The sequence below is a fragment of the Heterocephalus glaber genome, unplaced genomic scaffold, assembly GCF_053883595.1.
Source record: "Heterocephalus glaber isolate CG9 unplaced genomic scaffold, H.glaber_assembly_v1.0 deba00001460, whole genome shotgun sequence".
NCBI classification, from domain to species: domain Eukaryota; kingdom Metazoa; phylum Chordata; class Mammalia; order Rodentia; family Bathyergidae; genus Heterocephalus; species Heterocephalus glaber.
This window is the reverse complement of record NW_028258307.1, coordinates 4,819,366-4,845,228: the sequence shown is the minus strand read 5'-3', so window position 1 is coordinate 4,845,228 and position 25,863 is coordinate 4,819,366. Positions and strand designations below refer to the sequence as shown.

At 43.9% G+C, this 25,863-nt stretch overlaps 1 protein-coding gene across 4 annotated transcripts in view; it reads left to right on the top strand.

Moving 5' to 3' along the window:
- The first annotated feature begins 9,780 nt into the window (after positions 1-9,780).
- Ppp2r2a (protein phosphatase 2 regulatory subunit Balpha) overlaps positions 9,781-25,863 on the top strand; it is an 81,897-nt gene continuing 65,814 nt past the window's right edge. For 3 of the 4 annotated variants that reach the window (XM_087216789.1, XM_004848368.3, XM_087216788.1), the window contains exons 1-2: positions 9,783-10,109; positions 11,800-11,874. In XM_087216789.1, coding sequence (XP_087072915.1) covers positions 10,103-10,109; positions 11,800-11,874 — 82 coding nt within the window. In that variant the 5' untranslated portion in view covers positions 9,783-10,102. Of the gene's footprint in view, positions 10,110-11,799; positions 11,875-25,863 lie in introns of all 4 variants that reach the window. The other variant, XM_087216790.1, reaches the window with a different exon arrangement.

The following is a 25,863-nucleotide window of genomic DNA, read 5'->3' as shown; positions in this document are numbered from 1 at the left end:
ATGCTTCTCTCTAAGCAGATCATCGGCTTTCAACTCCTGCTATTGGGGGTGTGGCTCAGAAGTCTTTGTTCAACCACTGCTTCCTTTAGCTCAACTCTGACGGGGAGAAAAGGAGCAGAAGAAAGAACACGGCTCGGAGTCTTCAACCCCACGCACGCTTTTCCAAAAGGGCAGGAGACAAAGAAGAAGAGGTAGGAGGAGGGGGAAGAAAGGGTGAATCTGAAGGGGGAGAGGACTTGGTGGCTCTGCAGAAGCTCCCAGAGTCCAGGGAGATGGTGGAAAAGGAAGCAGTGAAGTTCCTTTCAGCACAGAGGTGGGGACCAAGTGGGAGCTCAGAAGACAAGGAAGGAAGAAGGGAGCGAAGGAGGAAGGAAGGGAGGGAGATAAAGGAAAGGAAAGGAGTCGGGCATGGCACACCTGTAATCCCAGCACTCAGGAGGCTGAGGCAGGAGGATCGCTTCGGGTTTGAGGCCAGCCTGGGTTACATAGTGAGTTCAAGACCAGCCTGAACTACAGAGCGAGATCATCTCAAACAAAAACCAAAACCAAGAAAAAAGAAAAAAAACCCAACCAACCAAAGGACCAAAAACAAAACCAAAAGCACCAGAAAAAAAAAAAAGAGAGAGAACAACTTCCTGGTTGTAACTCCCTGTGTGTTTTCCTTTATCTCTCAGGGAGAGTTTCCTAGGCACACTTGTAGCGCGGCCAGCAGGGAAGGGATGGTGGGTGTCCCAGGAGCCTTCCCCACTTCCTTCCTGTGGCCACTCCGTGGGACATCTCCACTCGGGGGTCCTCTCCGAGTTGACTTCCCTCCTCCCAGACACTGTCTCCACCAAGTGAGTGCAGTATTTCTCCTTCCTTCAGTCAATTTCTTTCTCGGGAAGCAGAGCTTTGATTTTCATGACTTCTTTGTTTTTGTTTTTTCTTTTTTGGAGACAGGGTCTCACTGTGTAATTCAAGCTGGCCTTGAATTTGTGCCCATCTTCCTGCCTCAGCCTCCCCAGTGCTGGGATTACAGGCGTACCCCACCACACCCTGCTCATACCATCTCATTTTTGTCCAAAGGAGTCCAAGGCAGTGACCTGGCCCCAGGATGTGTGGTAGCTCCTAATAATAGAGTGGATTCTTACTCTAAATTTTTTTTTCTTTTTGTTTTTTGGGACAGGGTCTCCTTATGTAGTTCAGACTGACCTGAACTCACTATGTAACCCAGGCTGGCCTTGAACTCACAGAGATCCTCCTGCCCCAGCCTCCCCATTGCTGGGACTACAGGCATGTGCCACCCTGCCTGGCCTTACTCTAACCTCTTGGGATTGGCTTTTGGAGCTCCATTTCTTGGGGATCCATGGAGAACAGGATACAGTAGCCAAGTTACACAGTCCCTTTGTTCATTTGTGTACAAATGACCTGAATTTGTACACTTCAGTTATCAACACTCTGCTGTCCACTCAGCTGTTCCTGCCTCATCTTCCTGCCCGGGAAGTGGCAGTGAATTAATTCAGCTCCCCGCTTCCCGGGGGCTCCCCCTTGGATAGTTTGCTCGTCTCGGGTGTGTCAGGCCTTGAGCCACAGCATGGTCTCCCACCTTGGTAAAACTGTTCCTCTTTTTTCTGTCCCACCCTCTGGATTTCCATTAGCCTCCGAGCCCAGACTCGGGGCATTTTCCCCAGGACCTCACTGGGCCGAGGAGCCCGCTGAGACGGAGGGGTGAGTGGCTGTGCTCGGGGAGAGCTTGGCTTTGCCAAGGGCTCTGGCAGCACAGGCGGGCTCTGCTGGCGTCCTCGGGTGACCTCCGATGCAGTCACCTCCACAGTTTCCCTTCAGAAGCTTGGTGGGGCTGATGAGCCGGAGGAGGGTAGGTGGAGGTGGGTGCCTCAAATAGCGTGTGCAGCGAGGCGCGCTCTAATTCCCCTCTCTGAAAGCCATGTGAAGTTTCACTCGTTACAGGTTTATTGCCTTCCACATTAAGAAGTTATTAACTTGAAATTCTGATTGCAAAGCCACCAACATAGCATGCCAGAGAGGTTTCTGCTGGTCTATGAAGTGTAAGCCAATTTGACTCATCAAGCTTTCAATTTTCTCTAGAGCCCCTTTCGGTGTTTGTGGGTGCTTGTCACCTGTTTTTGGTGGGTAGGGGTCTGTTCTAAAGAGGAGGGGGCTGGGGCAGTCCTACCGGGACCTATTTGGTGTGAGTGTACATGTTTTATGCCCAAGGAATTTTTACTCTGCCAACTTTGCTGGGCCCGCCAAAAAAATGTATACACACTTCAGGAAAAGAAAAACAGTATAATGTTTTTCCAACAGATGGTGTTACCTTCATATGGGGGACCTAGGGGATGTCATATATCGCAGAAAACCTGCTACACTGCGGCCCTTAGAGAAGAAACTGAAAACGCACGTGCAGCAATCGCAATGAACAAGGTTACCCAAGCAGCGGTTGGCTGCACTAATGTCAGGAAGCTAATGGCCACCGCGTCGAGCAGCTCTTGCAATTCTAGAGGCCAAAGATAACTTGTATTCGTTTTGCAATGTCTCAATAAATTTAGCATTAAAATATTTATACAAATTTTTCTTTTCCTGAAGTGTGCATACATTTTTTTGGTGGGCTGTATAGTTTGTTTTTAAAATGTGTTTGTTTGAGGACACATCTTTTGTTAAGTGCTCTGGATCAGAGTGTAGTGCGAAGATGGGCACTACAGAAATGAACCCCTTGGTGGGATACGGGAAGGCCCACTAGGCTGAGAGGATCGAGAGCAGAGCCTGGCCCCAGCTCTCAGCCTTCCCTCTACCTTGCTGGGGGACTCAAGCAAGCTACAAGCGTGGAACAGCAAATGCCTGCATCTCCTAGAACCCAAGTGTCCTCCTTTACTCTCTGAAGATCTCCGAGGTAATATTCAAGACAAGCAAAGCTGATGTGCTATCCACACACAGAATAGTAGAGTGGCGTTTGTTGCCATGAACAATAATAAGAGTTTTGAAACCTGGATTATGGTAAGAACTGAAGCAGGCAGGCTTCAGCTCGCTCAGAAAACTTGGAAAGTGAACAAAGACTTGCACGGGGTGACTTTTCCCCTAAATGTCAGGGGCTTTAAGTGCGCCGAGCGGGCTTTGCATTTAGACCTTGAGCTGTTTCGATCAGACCTTGAGCAGTGCCTGCCAGTGTCAGTGGGTGTTTTCCACTTGGTTAAGTGAAAACTGCAGTTTCTTGCTCTGCAGGGCCTAAAAGCAACACAGGCTGGACCACACTACGGCAGAACGAGAGGCACTAATCAGTACCAGTATTTACCAGACCCAACAGCTACTGCAAAACGGAAGTCAGGCAAAGGAATTCCGGACTGAATGGCCCTTGGCTGAGAACTGGAAGAGGCAAGGCTCTCGGCCATGTGAAAGTACCCTTTCCTTAGTGGTGTCCACAAGGAGGGTGGGCTAGGGAAGGACGCGCGATACAGAATCTCCAGCTGCGAGTCCCAGACCCACTACACAACGTCCCAGGCTTGATGGGCAATATGAGTGCACGTGAATAAGCAAGGCACAATAAAGCGAATACAGTGGATCCCAAAAGGAGGTCAGAGCCCAGAACCGAGTCTTAAGTGAGTCCTGAAGTGTGCTGTCAGCCGTTGGAGCAGTTGTGGACTGCCTTCTGGGCTAAAATATAAAAGCAAACACAATCTGGTGGTATAGTTAAAAATAATAAGTAATAGCCTCCAGCAAGTTCAAATTAATCTTTATTGCAGCTCAGAAATAACCTTTCTTTGTAACTATAGCTTTTTTTTTTTTTTTTAAAAAAAGCTCTGCCTAGAGCCGGGGATCTAGCTCAGTGGTTTTGATGCCTGCTGCACAAGTGCAAGGACCCAAGTTCAATCCCCTGTACCGAAAAGAATAAATATACAGCCTGTTCTCCAGCTGGCCATGCTTCACCTGCCAGCTCCAGGCAAAGCTGCCGTCAGGGCCAGGGTGCGCTGCAGGTTGATACCCGAGTCTGGCACCTCCACGTCATAGTGAACGGGCTGCCCGTCTTTGGCCACCAAGCTGAAGGCGGTGGCTGGAATCTGGGGTTGCAGCAACCAAGGACGGAGATGGTCTCAGCAATGCTGGGTGGGGTCAAGCCATGGTCCTGCCACACGGGAAGGTGCCTCCTCCCTCCAGCCAACGGGCAGCCCTAGGCCCTGTCTTCCCACTTGGGAGGGCTTGGAGAATGCTACCCTACCCCAGCTTTGCCAGTCTTGCCCTGGGAGGCAGGGGGCAGTGGAGGTCATGCCTGCTCCCTAGGGTGACATTTCCAGGGTTCTGAAAGCAGCTGTCTCATCTGGCTGCTGATGCCAGTTGCGATGTCTCCCACTTTGACCTTGTGGAACTCTCGGATGTGCAGGTGTTCGCCATTGAGAGAATGTATTATTTGGGCTTTCACTCCTAGAGGCAGGACAAAAAAAAAAAAAAAAAAAAAGCTCTGCCTGATCATTTTATTTTTTTTCAGTACCGGGGATTGAATTTGGGTCCTTGCGCTTGCAAGGCAGGCAGCGGCACCACTGAGCTAAATCCCTGGCCTGCAACCGTAGCTTTGTCTTGATGTTGGTTGGTCTGTGTACATGCCTATAAATACACCTTTTTTGTTCTTTTCTTTTCTTTAGGTGTTTGTACATATCTTAACAGCACCATTTTGCCATCTCAGTAGGAAAAAGAGTCACAAACCAAATGAACAGATATCTTTTATTTACTTATTTTGAGACAAGGTCTCACTATGTTGATCAGGCTGGCCTTGAACTCATGGTGATCCTCCTGCCTCGGCCTCCTGTGTGCTGGAATTATAGGTGTGAGCCACCACAACTGGCTCAGATATAGTTTAGTAAACAATTAAAATTTTGCAATTAAAAGGTTAGATTCCTAATGGAGAGGGGAGAAATGATGATTGGAACATATTAATAGAAGATGTTTTTGTGTAAAAATACACTAACTTTGCCACCTGCCTTGAAAGCACAAGGTCCTAAGTTCGATCCCCAGTACCAAAAAATATATATATACTCACTAGGAAGGAAGACTGAATATATCTGTGTGGAAGAGATTTACTTACATGGTAGTCAGTGAACCCATAGGCAGTGGTGTGGTGGGAAACCTTTAACGGACAGCTTTCTGGGACGAAGGGAGAGCCCTGGTTTCTAGCATTTGCTGATCTCTGAGATATAGATATAATAGATGAAAATAACTTCAAGAGCATAGACAAGAGTAACTGTAATAAAATTACTAGGGAGTGATAAGGCTTAAGTATTTATCACCTTTGTTTATAATGTAAATAATTATACATTTATATAATTTAATTATTAATTTTGAGGGTGTTGGGATTTTATTTTGGTTTGGTTGAGACAGGGTTTTAGGACATTGTCCAGGCTGGCCTTGAATTGTTGTCATCCTGCTTCAGCCTCCCAGAGTGCTAGGATTGCAGGCATGTCCCACCATGCCCGTCTTTCCAATTTGTGGGTATGTGTGGTACTGGAGATTCAACCTAGGCCTTTCACACTGAGCTACACCTCCAGCCCTTTTTTATTTTTTATTTTGAGATAGGGTCTTGCCCAGACTGGGGTCAAACTTTCAATTTCCCTGCCTCAGCCTCCCCAAGTCACAGGAATTACAAGTGTGCCCCACCTGGCCAGGCTCCAATTTAATTTTTAGTAATGTCTGCTTTTAACAGTGGGCTCACAAAATAAGTAGACATTTTAACAATCAGGTTTTTTGAGCCATGAGCTGCCGCCAGCACACTACTCCCTGTGCATGAAAGATTAGAGCATCTTGGGGGAAAGTTAAGAAGAGAAAGAAATAGCAGTGAGATATTTTGTGTGAAGAAAAATGGAGAAATGTGGGTGTAGATCATTCTTCATGTAAGTAAATGTGTATCTGTAGAATGATTATACTCAATGCTGATTAATGGATGAATGTCTTTTGTCCCAAAAGTTTGAGAAATGCTTCATGTTAGATCTCATCTGCAGTTTTTGTTGTTGTTGTTTGAGTCAGGGTCTCACTATGTTGTTGAGGCTGGCCTTGAACTCACTGTGTAGCCCAGGCTGGCCTCGAACTTGAGGCTATCCTCCTGCCTCAGCTTCCCAAGTTCTGGGATCACAGACACGAATCACCGTGGTCAGCTCAAAATCCTCTTCTACAAAAACATTTGCTTCCAACTTTTTTTTTTTTTTTTGGTACTAGGGATTGAACTCGGGTCCTTGCACTCGCGAGGCAAGTGATGGAATCACTGAGCTAAATCCCTGGCCCCTTGCTTCCAACTTTTAAACTGAAATCATCAGACTGACTCTCTAGAAAGATTTACAATGGCATAGCTTCTCAGATGTTCTGTACAAAGTATTTATAGTTTCTACATGGCCATCATCAAGTAATAACCAATAAAATCTCCAAGATGAAGGAAACAATGAAGAATAGGATCAAACCTCACATGTATTTATTCAAATATTTGAGTTCCTGCTGTGTTTTAGGGGCTGGGTAACAATCCAAATGAGTCAATGGGAACAAGCTTAGGAAGGTGGAGATTAACAGTGGTGTATGGCAAGTACAGGAAGTGCTGTGGTCTCTGTCAGACACAGTGCACTCGAGGCTCTGCTGGAGGAACAAGGGCATTTGAGAAGGGTACTGCAGCAGCTTCACTCAGGTGCTTGGCCAGGCCTCAGTCAGGATAGTTAGTTCTGGGCATCACCATTCCAGGTGCTTAGAACAGCCAGACTGCGTGCTAAGGACACAGCCAAGATAATCTAGAGGTGCAAAGCCAGGCCAAGGAAAAGCTTGGAAGAAGCTGGGTTGATGACTGTGAAGACAAGGAAATTTGGGAGTGTACTTATATTCCAGTAGGGACATGACTTTCACAGTCACGGCGGAGACATGAAAGACGGACAGCCAGCATGTGCAGAAGAAAGCTGGAAGGAAGTACTCTGCATGAGGTGCAGTGTAAGGAGGGATTACTTAGTGAGGACAGCTGCTTAAAAACAATGATTTCAGCTGGGGATTTAGCTCAGTGGTTCTTCGGCCTGCCTTGCAAGCACAAGGTCCTGAGTTCAATCCCCTGTACCAAAAACAAAACAAACAAAAACCAGTGATTTCAGTGCCTAGTTACTTGGAAGTTTCCAAGGCACAGCTGAGTGAGCACTGAAGGGCATGTTCACAAGGAATCCAAGCAGCCACTGTGAGAAGTGGGTCAGTTCAGGCCTGAAGTTCCACCCCAGTTTAGCCATTTCTCTTATACAGGCATAAAACACATACCAGTGTGAATTACTGTTATAGCACGGATGCTGCAGTTTTGGGGAATTGTCTTCCAGGTCAGATTTGTAGCTATTGAGTATGAAAAGGCTGACAACTCTATAACCTTCCTTGTAACATCTTTTTGACAGGCAGTGGTCCAGCTGCGTGGCTCAGGGAACACGGCTGTGGTGGAGTTGCCAAAATTCTAAACCACATCAGTTTTTAATCAGGTACATCTCTGCATACACTTGTTTTTCCTAGACTTGGTCCCACATGGAGGACAGAGGCCACCGAAGGGTCCCGTTTACTGAGGAAGTTCGCACTCCTGTGGACGTGTAGCAACCCCAGGTGAGACGAGTCCTCTGCTCTGCTGGTGACCCTGTAGGTTCCTTTAGTGCCACTCAGCTCAGACCCACAGCACAAGGGACACCACCAAGACCCAGCTCTCCAGGGCCTTCAGGAAACCTGGAGGTTTTTCTCTGGAGGGCCTGAGCCAAGCTGAGTTCTGCAGGAAATGGTTATTCTGTGTATCTTCCCTGCGGGTAGGTTTTGAGAGAGGCTCACATAAAAAGAGAGCAGGGGGCCGGGGATTTAGCTCAGTGGTTTCACCACCTGCCTCCAAAGCGAAAGGTCCCGAGTTCGATCCCTGGTACCAAAAAACCCCACAAAACTGCAGGACAGCATGGGGCTGAGGGAATTGGATGCTATGGGATCCTCCTAGATAATATGTATTCAAGGGATGAAGGCCTAGTAGGAAGTAGCTGGGACAGATCTATGTACGATTTACACATTTAACCAACTGTCACTTAATTGAGTACACTTTTTTTTTGGTACCAGGATTGAACTTGGGACCTTGTGCTTTTGAGGCAGGTGGTGGAACCACTGAGCTAAATCCCCAGCCCCAAATATCACTTAATTAATGACCAAGATAGTGACCAAAATTATTTGTAAAACACCACTTTCTGCCAGAGTTAAGAAGGGCTGAGTGAAAACATTTATGATATGGGGAGTTTTAAGGAACCAGTATTTTAGTGGTTTCCTTCCCAAGCCAGGGAGATTTACTCATTCATTCACTAACCCAGTCATTGGACAGCCTCAGAAAGGGCAACAGGCAGGTGGGGTGTGGGCCTGCAGTGCCAAGGTGAGCACATGGCTGCAGATGTCAAGCTCACAATCACGGGTACATCCTCTGTCCACCACTGCACAGGAGACCAGACAGTCAGAAGGAAGCCAGGAGAGGGCCAGGGTGGGCTCCGGGGGGGGAGCCAGGACATGAGACCAGAAAGGGAGGTTAGGAAGGTTCAGGGAAAACCAACACATTGTCGAGATGATTAAAAGAGTGCAGCTGTTCCTTGTGGAAGATTTCTGAAAATTGTTTTATAGTTCTGGGATGAAAAACAAGGTGGCAAGTGGAGACGATGGGGAGGTTTAAACAACTTTCCCTTGTTGTCACCTAGTTGCCTTCACCACTCTGTTGGGCCTCAAAGTCGGAGAGGAGTGGAGACACGCACTGAGCATAGCTGCGGCGTCAGAGCACCTTTCCACAAAATGATGACTGGCTTTTTCCCCTTCTACCTCTGAATCCTCTTGCAGATGCTTTCAACACGGATCGAACAGTGAGGGCAGTAACATTTACAGTGTGCAGAAGTACTGCAACTTCATCTCTTCAACAATCAGAGTGGTGTCTTTCTCATGCACCCCGGGGTCAGCATTTGGCAGCTTCAGAGCCCAGCCCTTCAGCACCACCGATCTTACCACTTTTCGCCAGACAGACCGGAGGAATTTCTTCAGCCATATCCTGCTCATAACCAACTCAGTTTTCTTTTCTTTTTTCTTTCTTTTTTTTGGGGGGGGGGGTACCGGGGATCGAACTCGGGTCCTTGCGCTTGCGCTTGCGCAGCAGCAACTCAGTTTTCTGTTAGAAGCCACTCTTCGTTTTGAGGTCCCGGGGATTGAACCCAGGGCCTTCACACATCTCCAACCCTTTGAGACACGGTCTCACGAAGTTGCCAAGTTACCCATGCTGGGCTGGAACTTGCAATCCTCCTGCCTCAGCCTCCAGGAGTGCTCCTAGCCTGCGCCCCCACCCCGGCTAGAAGCCACTCTCGTCGGCTGGCACTAGCCAAGAAACTCGAGCTTGGGTTCCAAAGCTCACGCGAAGGCGATTTAATTCACCCACATGGAACTGGCCCAAGGATGACCTTGTGAGCGCCTTGAACTTTCACCCTGGTGGAGCCTTAGTCCGCACAGCTGTCCCTTTATTCCAGTGGCCCCGGGCTCACCCACAACGTCACCTTCGTCAGCAGCAACGCGGGCACCGCTCGGAAAGACTCCGGGGCACGCGCATCCCTGAGGGCGAGCACGTTTACGGGCCACCCGGCCACCGGAGCCCCTCCCAGCGCCCCGGCCCCGGGCGGAGAGCGGGCACCGCAGGGCGACCACTCCGAGACGCAGCGGCGGGGCGGGGCCGGCGCGAGCAGGAAGGGGGCGGGGCCGCTCCCGCCCCTCCCCGTCCGCTCTCCGCCCCGCCCCCGAGTGACGTCACTGGCCAGGCCGGCCGGCGCCATTTTGAAAGTGGAGTCGCCTGCCGCTGCCGCCCGCCGCCGCCGCCGCCGCCATCGCCGTCGTAGCCGCTGCCGCCGCCGCCGCCACAGAAGGAGCACGAGCGGGGAAGCTCCAGAGTTGAAGCCCACCATCCCGCCGGCGATCCGCCCGCCCCTCCTTCCTCCGGCCGGTCCCCGTCCCCGTCCCCCACAGGTGCCATCCGCCGCCATCCGCGCCCTCGACCCCCCCATCCCCAGGTGAGGGGGGTGAGTTCGGGAAGCGGAGACCCCGAGGCACCCAGCAGGGTCACCATTTGCAGCGCGACATGGCAGGTAAAGGAGAAATGGCCCTCGCCCAGGGGCCGGGCGCCTCTTCCTTCCTCCTCCCTCCATCACCCCCTAGCGACCGCCGGGCCGAGCGTGCAGCTGCCGAGACCCTCGGGTTTCGGGGCGCGGGGCGGCGGCGGCGGTGGGGGCGGGGAGGCGGTGGGCGCGGCAGCGGCGGGGCTGTGCAGCCCGTCCCCGCGGAGTCCTCCCCGGCCCCTCCGCCCAGCCTCCCCCCGGCTCCTTTACCCATCTTCCCTCTTAATTTCTACTCCTCCAGTCCTCGGGATCTAGTCAGATGGATTTGGCTCTGGTAGGGAAGAGCGCTTTATAAGTTAAAATACATTGGAGGCGTATGTATTCCCCCATCACCGCCCCGCGCTGTGGGTTCTTCTGTTTTTGAGGCTACAGGCCTAAATTTTTCTTTTTTCCGCACGAGCTTCTTTCAGTTTCTTATCCTCTACGACCAAAGAGTGCAAGGCCTTTAATATAGAGCAGGTTGCATGGAAAACATAATTTAAACTTTCCGTTTTCCGTGTTAGGTTTTGTGCAGATGTCCTTTTCCCAAAAGGCTTTCGTGAAGTTAGTTAAAATAGTTGTGGAGTTCAGTGATATAAATAGCCAAAGGGAGTGCAGTGCGATTTTGTAAAAGCTTGCAAAAAAAAAAAAAATGTATGGAGAAAACTAGGTTGGAAATGCTTAGCAGGGATTGGGGTGAATGAAGAGAAGTAATTCCTTTGAGCATTGTTTTCTTGTACATTTTGGTGTTGCAGATGTCTTCCTTCAAACATTAAAATCAATCCTAGATCCATCAATTGGGGACATTTTTTGCATTTCCTCCTCAGTGCTTGAAAGTGGGGTAGACATCCCGAGATTAAATCAGTTTTCCGTCCCTCCCTTCCCCCAGTATTTAGGTAGATAGTGGAACCTTTAAAAAAGTTAGCATAGTGATTGACTTGCAGTTTGCTGTAAACAAGTTGCTCTTGACCTTGGTGAATAATGAAATGAGATGAAAATTGTTTTGCACGGGATGACGACAAATTAGCAAAACGCATTCTTTTGCGGGGTCTTTTGGCTTCTTAGGGATAAGGTGAAGGGAAGCAGACCAAGCTTCCTTTGATGGTCTGTTCAGCAGCACTCATTTCCGTTCCTTTTCCTATCTTTCTGGAGCCAGTGATTTGCTGGTAATGAATGCAAAGGAATGGGTGTCATGTTTGCTGGGTGCGCATTTTGGCGATAAGGTTCTTAGGAATCTTTATCCCATCTAGGCAGTAATGTACCAGAAGTATTCTCTGGTTTCTGTGCTTCAGGGTAGTTTAATTTTACTAAATCTTCTGCAGTCTTTTTGTACACTTAAAGGAAAACTCTAACTTTTGCCACTTACACTTTCTGGTAGGTCTTGCTTGAGTGTAACACTTTTTTGTATTCAAAGAGAAGGGAAAATGGAAGAGAAGTTTCGATTTATATACAATGATTAGGATAGAACATGTATCTTTAAATATTACAGATCTGAAATCTTTTTTTAAAATGCACTACTAATTTCTGGGAAGCAACCTTTTCCCACATTTGTTCATTTGGTGCTGCTTGTATGTGGGGAGTACCAGGCTGTTAGGATCATGCCAGCCATGGATACCATCTCTGTGTTTATGAGAGTAAACATGAACAGAACTGTTTTAATGGGTATGTTTTCTTTTTCCAGGAGCTGGAGGAGGGAATGATATTCAGTGGTGTTTTTCTCAGGTGAAAGGAGCAGTAGATGATGATGTAGCAGAAGGTAAGAAAGCATTTAATGCAACACTTGAATAATAGAATCTTTTTTTGTTTGTTTGTTTGGTACTGGGGATTGAACTCGGGACCTTGAGCTTGTGAGGCAGGCGGTGAAACCACTGAGCTAAATCCCCAGTCCTGGAATCTTTTAAATTTGTTAATGACTGAAGGATTTCCTTGAACCTGAGCTTGTTAGAGTTTAAGGACGTTTTGTTTATTTCCCACAGGTGATTAAAATCACCTTTCAGGAAAATAGCCTTAAATCTCTTGTTATTTATGCCTTATTTCATTTTTTTTCCTGGATTTAAGAAGCAGTAAGTGATAAATGGACAGAGCCATCACAAGAAAGCTTTAAGGCCATATGATAAAGGTTTCATTGTTAGGTAAATTCTAGGTAAAATAGATGGTGGCAGAGCTCCGTGTTTGTGTGTTGTCTTTAGATAATTAACTGGAAATAGGTACCATCAACCCTTAGCTCAGAAATGCTCCTCACACCATCTTTAATAGAGGATTTTGGGTGGTTTTGAACTTGCCGGCTTTGAGAATGTGTTATTGATTGCCGCATTCTATAAAGAAATACTGGCTCAAATTATTCATTTTGTGTTGCAGGGATTCGTGTAGGTGGTAAAGTAATGTTGTGACTGCCTAGCTTGCTATTTGGGGACCATATTTTCTGTGCAGTTAGAATCAGATTAGTCGAAGTATTTAAGTCTTAATCCTCCCCTAAGTTTATTAACTTATTTCAAAAGTTTATCTGAAGTTTTGAAACTTCCCGGTTTCTCATTTGTTTGAAGTGGTCATAGTCATATAGTGGAGATGTTATTTGCACAAAGCACTTGCATTATTTCATTGTTCAGGAAGTTTGTCTTTTTAGGATTGTCTTGAGTTACCTAAACAAACAAAACTTAGGAAATTAAAACACTTCTGATTTTTAAAAATTTGCCTATTAAGAGTCTACATGTTGTTTCGGGTGTGTTGTCTTTCTGTGAGGATCATATTCTGATCGCCTGTCTGTAGGCTGCCGTTTGTGTGCAGAGTTTTTCCGGGTGGTGGCATTGTGTTAGCCAGCCAAATGCATGCACAGTATTTGCTAGTGTCTGTGTTGTTCCCCATGAAGTGTCTGATCAGGGCGTGGTAAATTTACAGAAAGCCACTTGGCATAATTAGACTTGCATACATTACAGATCTCTCTCTCTCTCTTTTCTGTTGGTCCTCGTCCATTTTTCAGATGAGAAACCAGAAACTTAAAGAAGTGAGAGACTCACTGATGGTCACACGAATAATGAAGCTTTCTGTGGAAGCTAATGTTGTTTTTGACTTGTGTAGAGAAGGAAAGGAGGAGTCACATATTAGTCATTTTGTGACTCCATTACCTGTTGAATAGTGGGCCCTTAAAGACTTGATCGGTAGTTCTTTGCTCTTGTGCAACACCAAGTTATGAAAGCACTGTATACTTAGAAAACATTCCTTGGTTGAATTATATTTATTTCCTTTATGGTGGTCTCCTGAATGCCAAGCCGCGAGGATATGTGATGTCTAGTGTGTGAACTCCACTCAGGGAGCTCGTAGTTTGCCTACTGACCAGGAGAGAGAAAGATCATGTGGATTTTATTTAATCAGAAGAAATTAGTATTCCAAACTGAACATCATTTACCTAACTGAACCAGTCAATGTTTATTTTGTTTGTTTGTTTTGGTACTGGGGATCGAACGGGACCTTGTGCTCGTGAGGCAGACAGCGGAACCACTGAGCTAAAATCCCCGGCCCTTGGACCAGTTTATTTTTGTGCTGCTTTATGCAGAATGTCCTGTATAAAGTGCTGTGCCTACAACAATGCCTGGCACACTGTACATGTCAAATGTTGAATAAGACAATCTAATTGTTACTGTTGCTGTTTTGAAAGGGGAAGAAAATGGGTGAAAAATGGAATGATGGAGGTGTATTTCTGGGAATTGTGGCTCTGTTTACTTGGCAGCTTTTATAACTGAATTGCTGATGTACAGTTGTGTAATACAAAGAAATCAGGAGATCTTGGGCTTTTTCCCTAGCTCCGACATGAACTAGCGTATGTCACGTTAAGTAGTCATCTGGGTTTCTACACGCTTAGACAAAGTGACAGGACTAGATTAGGTGATTTCTGCTGTTTTTTACACTCTGGTCTTGTTAATTCCCAAAGATGCCTTAGAAAGAAAGAGTCCAACATTGTTACTATTGCCAAGTGAAATCGAGATGTTGGACTCAAGAGGGGCCTTAACTTAAAGTTTGTCTTCCCTGGACTTACATAAGGCTCAGAATTGTATTATTAAGTACATTGTGGAGCTAAGACAGAAACAACATTCTATATATTTATATATTTAAAAAAATTTTTTGTCTACATACGCTTTTCTATAAGCAGCTTTCATTTTAATATTCTTTTTTCCTGTTATTTATTTATTTTTTAAATTTTTAATATTCAGGGTAGCATTAGCAGTATATCATTTTAAGTCATTCATGGTGGCTTATTCCTGTAATCCCAACACTGGGTGGACTGAGGCAGGATGATGACAAGTTTGAGCCCATCCGGGGCAACTAGTGACTTAGTGATATCCTGTCTCAAAATAAAAAATATAACAAAAAGGGCTGGTGGTGTAGCTCATTGCACAGGCCATGGGTTCAATCCTCAGCACCATACACATAAATCATTTCTTTTTTTTTTTTTTTGGTACCAGGGATGGAACTCCGGAGCCTGTGCTTTCGAGGCAGGCAGGGGCCCTCATATTTTTAATTTTTCCTATATTGATAACTTTGTCCTCAGGTGTTAAGAAAGCAGTTGGGTACTACTGGCATAGTTTGAACTCTCAAATCACTTGTTTGCTAGTTGATCGGGGGCAATTTAATCCATCTATTTGTGCCTGTGTCCCCCTTCATAAATGAAGATAGCAGAAAACCTTGTCTTAAGGTGTTGTCTTGATGATTCCATGAGTGTATATACCTGGAACGGTACCAGCAGATAATAAAAGCCTTTCTAAGGATTTAGCTATCATTAGTACCTCGAGGTTGATAGCCAGTTAACCAGGGAATTGTAAATTTCTTGGCTAAAGTGAAGGAGATGGTATGTGTATATATTTCATACATGTTCTTTGGTTGGGGCTGGGGATTTAGCTCAGTGGTTCCACTGCCTGCCCTGCAAGCGAAAGGACTTGAGTTCCATCCTTGGTACCAAAAAAAAGAGACAAAACATGTTCTTTGACTGTATTAGTAATAAAGGTCAAAAAAATTCAAAACACTTTTTTTTGCGTTTTTGAAACAGGGTCCGGGCCATGTAGTTCAGGCTCACCTTGAGCTCACTGTGTAGCCCAAGCTGGCCTCGAACTCCCAGCAATCCTTCTGTCTCAGCCTTGTAAGTCCTGGGATTACAGGTGTGTGCTACCACGCTCAGGCTAAATTTTTGGTTTTGAGAACATAAGAAGCTGATAAAACTATAACAAAAAGCTACAGAACTAATTACCACCAAAGCCAGTGTAGTGGTTATTTTCAGGCAGGTGAGAGGAAGTTGTGATTAGGAAGGGCTGGGGAATACAGTGGAGTGGATGGTGATTGTACAGATGGGTTTGTTTGTTTGTTTTGCTTTTTTGAGGCAGCACCTTGTTTTGTAGTTCAGGCTGGCCCTGAACTCATTATGTAGCCCAGCCTGGCCTCGAACTTGCACCATCTTCCTGCCTCTGCCTCTCAAGTGCTGGGATCACAGGCCTGCACCACCATACCCGGGTTGTACAGATGTTTGTGATAACTCAACTTGGACTCCTTTGGTCTTATTTTGGTTTCATTATGTTATACATAACAATAAAAATTCTAGGAGGCTGAGGCAGAAACATGGCAAGTCCTAGCCCAGCCTGGTCAATTTAGCAATTTAATGAGCATCTTAAAATAAAAAGAAAAGGGTTAGGCATGTCCTGGGTTTAATCCCCAGTACAAAAAAAAAAAAAAGTTTGATTTCTGTCTTGTTTTTCAAATCCAGCACTCTAGTAAAAAGGGTTCAGAATGAAAAGTGTCAGTTTCCTACCTCGTTTGCTCTGTATTGTGTAGTTCTGAGTACAGGTGTTCTGCTAGCTGTTTCCTTTGGTCCTTAATTACTCTTTGGAAGGAAGAAAATGACATTTCTGTATTTTATTAATTTTTTTTTTTTAACAGAGTCTTGCTCTGTAGTTCAGGCTGGCCTTGAACTCATCAGTGATCTTCCTGCCTCATCCTCCCAAATGCTGGGATTACAGGCTATCTTTTAGTAATTTTAAATACTTCAGAGTAACTTCCCTGGTAGAAGGCTGAGTTGTCACATTGTTGTCCCCTTCTGTCCCTATCACCCTGACATCACAGTGCAGGCTGTGGTTCAGTTCTAGTGCTTACCTCATTATGACCATTACATGTTTGCTGCTGAACCAGCAGGGCTGCACAAGGCCACTCCTCTTGCTCTCCCTGAAGCTAATAATTACTTATTTGTATATTTGCCTCTTTTGCATTTCTGAAACCTTCATTCTGAGATTTTAAACATTATGCAGACTCGTGTAATGAACTATCATCACCCGACATCCACTTGGGACCAAAGCTATCTCATTTTATTGCATCATTTCACCCTTTTCCATCTGTTAATTATAGAAATATTACTGTTTTTACAATCTGAATTCAATGTGAAACAGGATTTTTTTGTCCTGATTTTTTTGGCATTGTTTAACTTGCAGAAATAAATTATTAAAAATTTAAATGTTTGTGGATAATCTGAAGTGTGTAATACTTGGTTAAGATACAGAACAGCTGTTAACCATTCAAGATGGTTATTTTAATGTAAATTTCCATTATTTAATAAGTTTTAAAATAAAAATTTAAAGCTGGCATAGGTGCATGCCTGTAATCCCAGTACTCAGGAGGCTGAAGCAGGAGGATTTCAGCAAGTTCAAGGGCAGCCTGAACTACATAGCAAGACCCTGTCTCAAAAAAACAAAACTGGGTGTGGTGGCGCATGCCTGTAATCCCAGCACACAGGAGGCTGAGGCAGGAGAATTGTGTGAGTTCAAGGCTAGCCTGGACTACAAAAAGAGACCAGACCTGGTCTCCTCAAAAAAACAGCCAAACAAAAACACACATAATTATTGTATTGTATTTTTCTCATCTCCATATTTGACAATCTTAGGCTTTCTTTCACAAGAAATTATTTTAGGATGTGATTTTGTTATAGGAAACCTGATTTTTGAAATTTGGATCCAGATGTATTCTGTGTTTTCCATTCCTTGCTTCCTGTTTATTTTTGGTAGAATTTAGTCTCATGGACTGGTTCTGGGAAAATATTTTTTAAGTGGAAGTTCTAAATATACGCCAAATAAGGAAGTAAATAATTTTGAGGAACAAGTAACCCTTAGCGGTATCACACAAGAAAATTTAATAGTTTTCAAACCCATTCTGTATGTTTAATGCTGTAGTGTAAGCAGATTTCCAGATCGTGTTTCTTGGGTGTTTTTAGGGTGGTGTGGATGCTAGACTTAAGTCCTAAAATGCTAACGCCCTGTTATGCAGATTGTGAAATAGTGCACACCAGCTTCATTCCGGAACCTTGGGAGCGGTGGCAGAGGTTTCCCCCGACACTCTTCCTTTGCGTGACGGGTAACACGCTTCCTTTAACACCCAGCACACCATTGCTGCTGTCCCTCAGCGCAGTGTAACTGCATTAAATAAAGTCCCAGACAGGGTGTACTGTGCACATGTACTGGGCACATGCAGCGTCCTTGCTTCATTTTAGGATACAGAGTTTTTTCTCATTCCATTATTGATAAAATGTTGTAAGGGGGCTGGGGATTTAGCTCAGTGGTTTCGCTGCCTGCTGCCCAAGTGCAAGGACCCAAGTTCGATCCCCAGTACCAAAAATAAAAAGTTGTAAGAGGTAATGGTCATTGAAAGCATATTAGCTGGACATTTTGCCTAAGTCATTAACATAAGTTGAAAACTAAGCTTCAGTGTTTTAATATTAAAATTGTTATTAGTACATGTTTGCAGTAATGACTGCATCCACGGGGAGTTGATACAAGTGCATAACACATGTTAATTCTATTTAAACCCCCTTAAACTTCAGGATTTTATACAATTAATAGTGAAGTAGCAGTAGAGTCAAGTCTTTGAAAACTGTGGAATAAGCAGAATGATAAAGGTATTGGCTCAAAGAATTTCATTTTGAACAGTTTTTAGTTTTTTGAGGCAGGGTCTCGCTATGCCTATGCGATTCAGCTTGGCCTTGAACTTGTGACAATCCTGCCTCAGGACCCAAGTGCTAGGATTATAGGTGTGCACCACCTTGCCCATATTTATATGTATATTTGTTTAGTTTATCTCAAAGTTGAGTTGCAAAAACAGAGGTAATTTACAGTTTAAGTTTCATATGCTCTTTAATGAGAAAATTGAAAGATTGGAGACGTTTTAACTAATATCCTCAAAATAGTGTATTTTCCCTTCTCTTTCCTGAGATGATGTTGGAAACTATAATTGAATAATTGAGGGGCTACAATTTATGTACAGCCTTTACTTCTTTGGAAGAGGAAGAGAAGTAAAGGCCTGGGCATAAATTAGGTTTTCTGTAAGTGCTCTTTGAGGAAGAGGCAGCATGGGCATCCTAAGTACTCACACCAGCTTGTCTTACTGAGTGTGTGGTCCTGGTCCCGGTCCCAGGCATTCATGTACTCATAATTAGTGTGCACAGAAAACCCTGTGAAATAAGCACTGTTGAGGAGGTTAGTTTATGAATAGTACAACCTGTGCTGATGGATAGAAGCTGGGCTTCTTACCTCAAATTCTACCTCACTTTAATTTGCCTAAGTAATTTTATGTATTTCAGAACTTGATCTCTTTTTACTTCAGGTGAATGTGTGAGTTGCTGGAATGTGACTTGTTCATAGCAGAGTTGATTTTGTAATGCCTCTGGTAGGGCTTGGTCTTTGTTTCTGGGGTGCTGAGAGTCAAACTTGGGGCCCACATGCCAGGCAGGCACTCAATCACTGAGTTATACCCCAGGACATGTTTTAGTTTGGAGATAATTCAGTTTGGAGATGTACTGAATTTTCTCCTAGTGGCGTTCTTAAGTTAGGCCATGCTGTAAGTGGGTTTAGAGAAGTCTGGATGAAGGTGTATAATGCTCTGTTGGGTAAGATGGAACGAACACGTTTTCTGGTCAGAATTTATAACCATCGTCTGAATAGTGCAGTGAGGGAGAACCTTTTACAGCTTTTGGTAATTATAAATATGAATAGCTCACTGTGGCACGTGTGTCATAGGTTCCCCACCACTGATCTAGTGTTTTTTAGTGTATGGTCTGGCAACTCCTGAACTCATTCAAAAAGCCTGTGAAGTCAGCCATTTTCCTGATGCTCAGATATGTGCCCCTTCCCCATGGTAACATTTGCAGCAGCAGTGAAAAAAACTGGGTAAACTTGTGGGCATCAGCGTGAGTCAAGGCAGATGCCTCACACAGTACCAGGAGTCACGGTAAGCCCTGAAAGCACTGGTTTTATTTAAGAGTGCCCTTGATGAGGCAGTAAGAAAGGACGGGACTGCAGGCATCCTCGTAGGAGTTGAACAGTCCCAGGGACGGAGGGGAAGCGTTTCTGCCTGGAGCAAAGTTCAGCCTGGGGGAAGAGCATTGGTGCTGCTGTTGCAGTTTGAAGCTCAGCTAACTGCTCTGTTCAAGGAGCTTCTTTTTTCCTTCTTTGCTTTTGGTGGGGATTCTGGGGGGGGGGTTTGGGTACATTTTAGGTATAAAATACATTTACACTTATCATTGGGTGTTTGTACCATAACATGATGTATCTTAGTTTATATTTTTTCTCCCATTACCTGTGCACCCTTTACCCACTCCACCCTTCCCTATTTACACAGTTTGATTCCATTTTTTTTTCTTTCTCATAATTTTTCCTTTCCCTTCTTCCCTTTCCCCTTCCCCTCCCACCATCCCCTAACCCTTGGACCTTTTCAAGGCGGGCAGCAGAACCACTGAGCAATCTTGGACTTTTTCTTATTTCAAATTATCAATTATTCATTTTAATCATTTTCATCCTTATTTACAATTTCAGTTTCTCACACTAGAAAAACTATTCGGTATTTACATATGTATGTCCTATTTATTTCACTTAAGAGTATGGCCTCAGTATGTATCCATTTTGCTATAAATGTCTCTAGTTTCTCATTCTTTATGGCTGAGTAGTACTCCATTTTATAGAAAAACCACATCTTCTTTATCCAGTTTCCAGTTGATGGGCACTTGGGCTTTTGGTTTTTTGAGACAGGGTCCTGCTATTTAGTTTGTAGTGGCCTTGAACACACTGTGTAGCCGAGGCTGGCCTCCAGCTGTTGGTGATCCTCCTGCCTCAACCTCCTGAGTGCAAGGTTACAAACATGTGCCACCATGTCTGGCAAGGACTTTCTTTTTCTAAAGGACTACTGACAGACTGGTTATTCAGGCTTGGCTATTTGGTGTGCATTTTCTTAAATGAACAGTGAACTTGTTGCCTTATTAGGCAGTATTTGTTATCCATGATAAAATCTGAACTTTCAAGCAAAAAGTAGAGTTTTGGAAAATGTACATCCCATCGAGAGCTTGACAGCTTCCCAGTTACTACTAATTCATCTGAAATCTTTTTCAGTAACATTAATGAATTAGTTTTTGATACTGTGTAATGAATTGTGACAACCCTTGAAAAAACTACATGACTGAGTGAATCCCTGTTTTAAACATGTGATGCTAAAATCCGTGCATTGTAACGTAACCAGCAAGAGGATTGGGTTTTAAATGTCACAGACCTGTGGGGTGTGTTCACACCTGTAATCCCAGCACAGGGGGAGGGGAGGGGGAGGGGGAGGGGGAGGGACTACATAGTGACACCCTGTCTCAGAAAAAAAAACCCAAAACACATCACAGACCATTGGTGTTATTCCAGATTCCACAAACTTAAGAGAATGTTAATGTCACATTGTGGTACACTATCAAGGGGATATCTGTAACTACTTGAAAAAAACTTGAAATATTTCCTCTCAACTACATATCTTAATGAGCCTGGATTCTCTTCATATATTTAGCTGACAAAACACATTGTTATATGTTGAATGCAGAAGCAGTGAAGAGAAATGTAGTTCTGTCAGGCAGGATATGAGAGATTTGCAGCAATGCAAAGTCATTTTCATAACATTTTTGTTAATTTGTAGAGTTTACTAATTTGCAGTGAGTAAATATTTTAAAGTTGAGTCTTCGTAAGAATGTAAAGGGATCCCTATCATCCACAGAATTCAGCAGCTGTTGGTTTAGTCTGTTAATGGATTTCATTTTACTAGTAACACTTTAAAAGAGTCTTAAGCCACAAGATAATTGACTAGAATAATGTGCCAATTTTGTGCGTGGACGTCTATAATGCTTTCATATAAAAATGGTTTCCGAGACTTGAGATTTCAGCCTTCTCCCTTACTCTTGTTCAGATACCGATTGCATCTGCCCTAAACGCTTTGACCTGGTGATCTTGTTCGGGAAGGAAGGTATTCGGGGCTTTAAAGTATCTATTTTTAAATTTATCTCTCCCTTACAGAGATTAAATACTGGTAAAGTATTTGTCAAATTACTTTAACCTTAAGTTTTTAGGGCTTTCCTCATTAGATTACTGTATTCCTTCCTCAGTGCCTAGTCTATCTAGTACATTTGTAGCTTGGCTGCTGATTATTGTAAATTGGTGATAACATTGTGTTTTATTTTGAGCTCAACATGTAGCAGTTTGATGTGTTTTCTCTTGAAAGAAAGGCATGTAATTGGCATAGTAAGGATTTCCCAAATCATGTAACTAATAAAGGGAGAAGGCACAGTTTTTTCTGCAACATAATTCCATTTTTAAATAGTTGGTGAATTTCCCCTTCAAAGAAAGGAATATCAGCTACTGCTTAGGATTTTTCAGGGCTTTCCTGGCTATTTTCTGCCCTTTAAAGAAATGCCTGAGCAGGTCATGGTGGTGCATGCCTGTAACCCTGTACTTGGGAGGATAAGACAGGAGAACTATTGCAAGTTTGTGGCTGGCCTGGGCTACATAGTGAGTTGAAGGCCAGCCTGGACTACAAGGCAAGACCCTGTCTTAAAAAAAAATTCTTTTTTCCCTCAATGTGGATAGGATTTTTTTTTAAACAAAAGCTGTACCAATTTTTTCCACTCATTTAAATGTTAAATATCCTAGGAAATAAACTAAGTTACATTTTTAAAAGTTAACATGAATATTTTGTTGATATTGGCAATAGCTGATTAAAATTTTATCTAAGTCTTTGGCCTTGGCATATATAGAACCCTTGGCAAGTTGTTACTGAATGGTTCTATATGCCAGTATACCAGGGGTTGTATTTTTATGACTAGTTTCTATCAGGTAAATCCTTTCTAAATGTTAACTGGGATTTTCTCTTCTGAAGTCTGAATGATTTCTTTCATTCAGTTAGGTGGTTTATGACCAATGACTGTTCAGGACCCTCTGCTTTAATCTATAGCTTTTTTCTGTGTTTACATGTCCACAGAAACTTTTGAATTGGACTCTGAGTTTGGAAGAATTGAGGACATTCTGTATGTTGCGATGGTTTTCAGACTCTTTGGGGTATGATTTCTTAGGAATCCTCTTACTGCTGTTCCTGATACATTATCAGAGTGATGAATCCTCTCAGGAGTTTGGACTGGACAGATTGTGTCTTTCCACTTGTCTGAGTTACTTTCTTTGTTGCTGGGACACAATACCTGACACCAGCACATTAAGAGAGGAGAGGTTGATTTCAGCTTGAAGTTCATAGAAGTTTCAGTCCACAGTTGGCTGGCACCGAGGCATGATGGTGTGGTGGTGGGGCCTGCTGGGAGAAGAGCTGCTCACCTTAGGGTTCCCTGGAAACGGAGAGAATGGGATAGAGGTGAAGTTTCCCAGGCTGTACCCGCAGGTTATGTGGGCCTTCCAACTGGACCCCCCTCCTAACAGCCAGCCAGCTACAGTGCCCTGTAATCCAGCCACTTTCCAGAGATTCTGCTGGTGATCCCATAAGGCTTTAGGGGAACTTCTAGAGATAAAGCATGGAGGGATGTATTGGGCTGCTTTATGTATCATTCAGTGGCAAGCTGAACTCTTCTGTACTTGCTTGTATTGAGAAGGAAACTAGGGCTGGGTATACAGCTCAGAAGTAGAGTGCTTCCCTAATATGCTCAAGGGCTTGGGTTCCATACCTAGCACCACTAAAAGGGGGGGACCTAGAGAGTTGTAAAATTTAATACATGCCACCCCTCCACCACCTTCTCCTCCACTGAGCTGTATCTTGAGTGCTTTTTAAAATTTAAGAGACAGAGTTTCAGTAAGTTGCCCAGGCTGGGCTTGAATTCACAGTATTCCTGCCTCACCCTCCAAGAGTGTTGGTATTACAGGCATGTGCCAACATGCCCAGCTAAAATTTTTTAAGATTTTAAAGATGTAGAACAAAGTTAGATTTGAACAGTGTTGTTTTTTAGAACCTGCCATTGTAGATTTATTGGAAATCTATGTGAAAGTAGAAACAGAACCGTTTAGGGCCAGGGATTTAGCTCAGTGGTTCTGCTGCCTACTTTGCAAGGACAAGGTCCCAAGTTTGATCCCTGGTACCAAAAAAAAAAAAAAATAGAACCTTTTATTTTTTGATACAAGGCCTCACTGTGTAGTCCAGGTTAGCCTCAAATTTAAGATTTGCCCGCTGCAGCCTTCTGAGTACTGGTATTATGGCCATGTACCACCATGACTGGCTGAAGTAGAAACTTTGTTACCATGTGACTGTATTTTTTCTAGTTTATCACAAGGTAAGAGTTGAATGGGCTAGAGATGAATCTCTAATGCATCACAAGAGGAGTGTAATCTTTCCTGATGGCTGATAGAGTGAAATGGCTCTTTTTCTGGAGAAATGGGTTGTTGCAGGTAGATCTCTTGCCTAGTGGTGCAGCAGGCAAGGATGGTCGTTGCCAGGATGTGGTGTGCACATGTACCAGCTCCGCTGATAGATGGACTCGTTATGGGTGCTGCGAACGGGACTAATAAATAGTTTCTGTAGTTTCTAAAGGTGGTTATTACAGGAGTTGATAGTAACAAAGGGATTGCTTGCTCCCACTTGTTTTTCTCGTTGACATAAAAAGTTATTTTTTTCTAGAAGTAGAAGCAGTTCTTCAAGTGAAATAGTTTTAGCTTCCTGATATTTTGGGCATTTTTTATTATAAAAAAACTTGAAATTTAGCATCTTAACCATTTTACAATACGCAGTTCAGTAAGTAGTGTTAACTCTGTTCACAGTCTGTTACACATCTCCAGAACCTTCTCATCTTCCCAAACTGAAACTATAACTGTACGACAACTTTTCTCTCACAGATCCTAGCAATCCTCATTTTACTTTTTGTTCTTGTGAATTTGACTACTTTAGCTCTGCTGTATAAGTGGAACCATGCAGATTGTTTTGGTGACTGGCTGACTTCACTTCATGTGTCTTCAGGGTTGGTCCATGTTATAGCATGAGGCAGGATTTCCCTTTTCCAAGGCTAAAATTCTATTGTATGTATAGACCACATTTTTTTTGTTTATTCACTCATCCTTTGGTAGACATTTGGGTTGGTTTCACCTTTAAGCTGTTTGAAATTAATTTCCTCATATACAGCTGTGAACAGACGCCATAACGTTTTTGTCATTGATGAGCCATTTATATGAAGGTTTCGCTGTAAGATGATATAGCCTAGTGACATCATAGCCATCTTAGTTGATGTAGGTATGGTCTGATGTCTGCAGGGGTGAAATTGCCCAGTGATTGATTTCTCAGAACATGTCCCCATACCCAAATAATGGACAAGTGTGCATCAGGGCTTCTTTGGGAAGAAGAGGTAAATACTTTCTATGAATGATTGGGAGTGATAAGAGCTGTTGGCACAACATGAAATAATAGGAGCTGGATGTGGTGGCACCCACCTGTAATCCTAGTCCTCGGAGCACTGAGACAAGAGGATCGGCTAGAGTTGGAGGGCTAGAGTTGGAGGTCTGCTTGGGCTCCATAGGGAGTTCAAGGCCAACCTGAACTGCATAGTGAGACCCTGTCTCAAAAAACAAACCCACACGTGAAGCTATCCTTCTGGAGAGCATTAGTACTTGGAGACTGCTGACACATATGTGTTACCTCAGACAGTTTGAAAACCAGCACGTTTATTTGGTAGGCTGTTTCAGGATAGAGTTAGGCAAAACTTTGACCAAAGTTTTACTTACTTTGCCATTTTCTGGTTTAAAATAAGAAAATCCTATTTATTTTGTAATCATTTTCCTTTATTATAAAATTTATATTAGTAATAATGACAATTTATAGTTTCATGTAGAGTCATTAGAATAATAGGGAGATTTGGTAAGTGCATTGCATTCCTCAGCAGAGCCTTTCCAGGTAGGAGTTATTGTTGCCATTTATGTAAGCTACTGAAGCTCAGAGAAACTGAGCAGAATTAACCTAAGATTATTCTATCTGCTTTTTAGGCTGTATTGTTTTGTTTTTTGAGATAGGATCCCAGTGTGTAGTTCAGGGTATTCTTGGAGAACTCGTTATGTAACCCAGGCTGGCCTTGATATTCACAGGGACCCTCCTGCATCAGCCTCCTGAGTGCTGGGATAACAGCACTACTCCATGGTTCAATTTTTTTGTGGGGGGGAGTACAGGGGATCAAACTCTGGACCTTGTGCTTGCAAGGCAGGCGGCGGAACCACTGAGCTAGATCCCTGGCCCTGTGGTTCAATTTTTTAAAATACCATTTATGTACATCTAAGTACAGTACTTGGTTACCATGAAGAGTTGGCAGAGGCTAGTTATTCAAGTAAGTGTGTCAGCACGCATATGTTGAATGACCGTCATGTGGAAAATGTGAAGAAAATGGAGGTTCTATCATTTTATATATATATATTAAAAGGTCGATTTTATTGAAATGAACATTTTATATAGCACT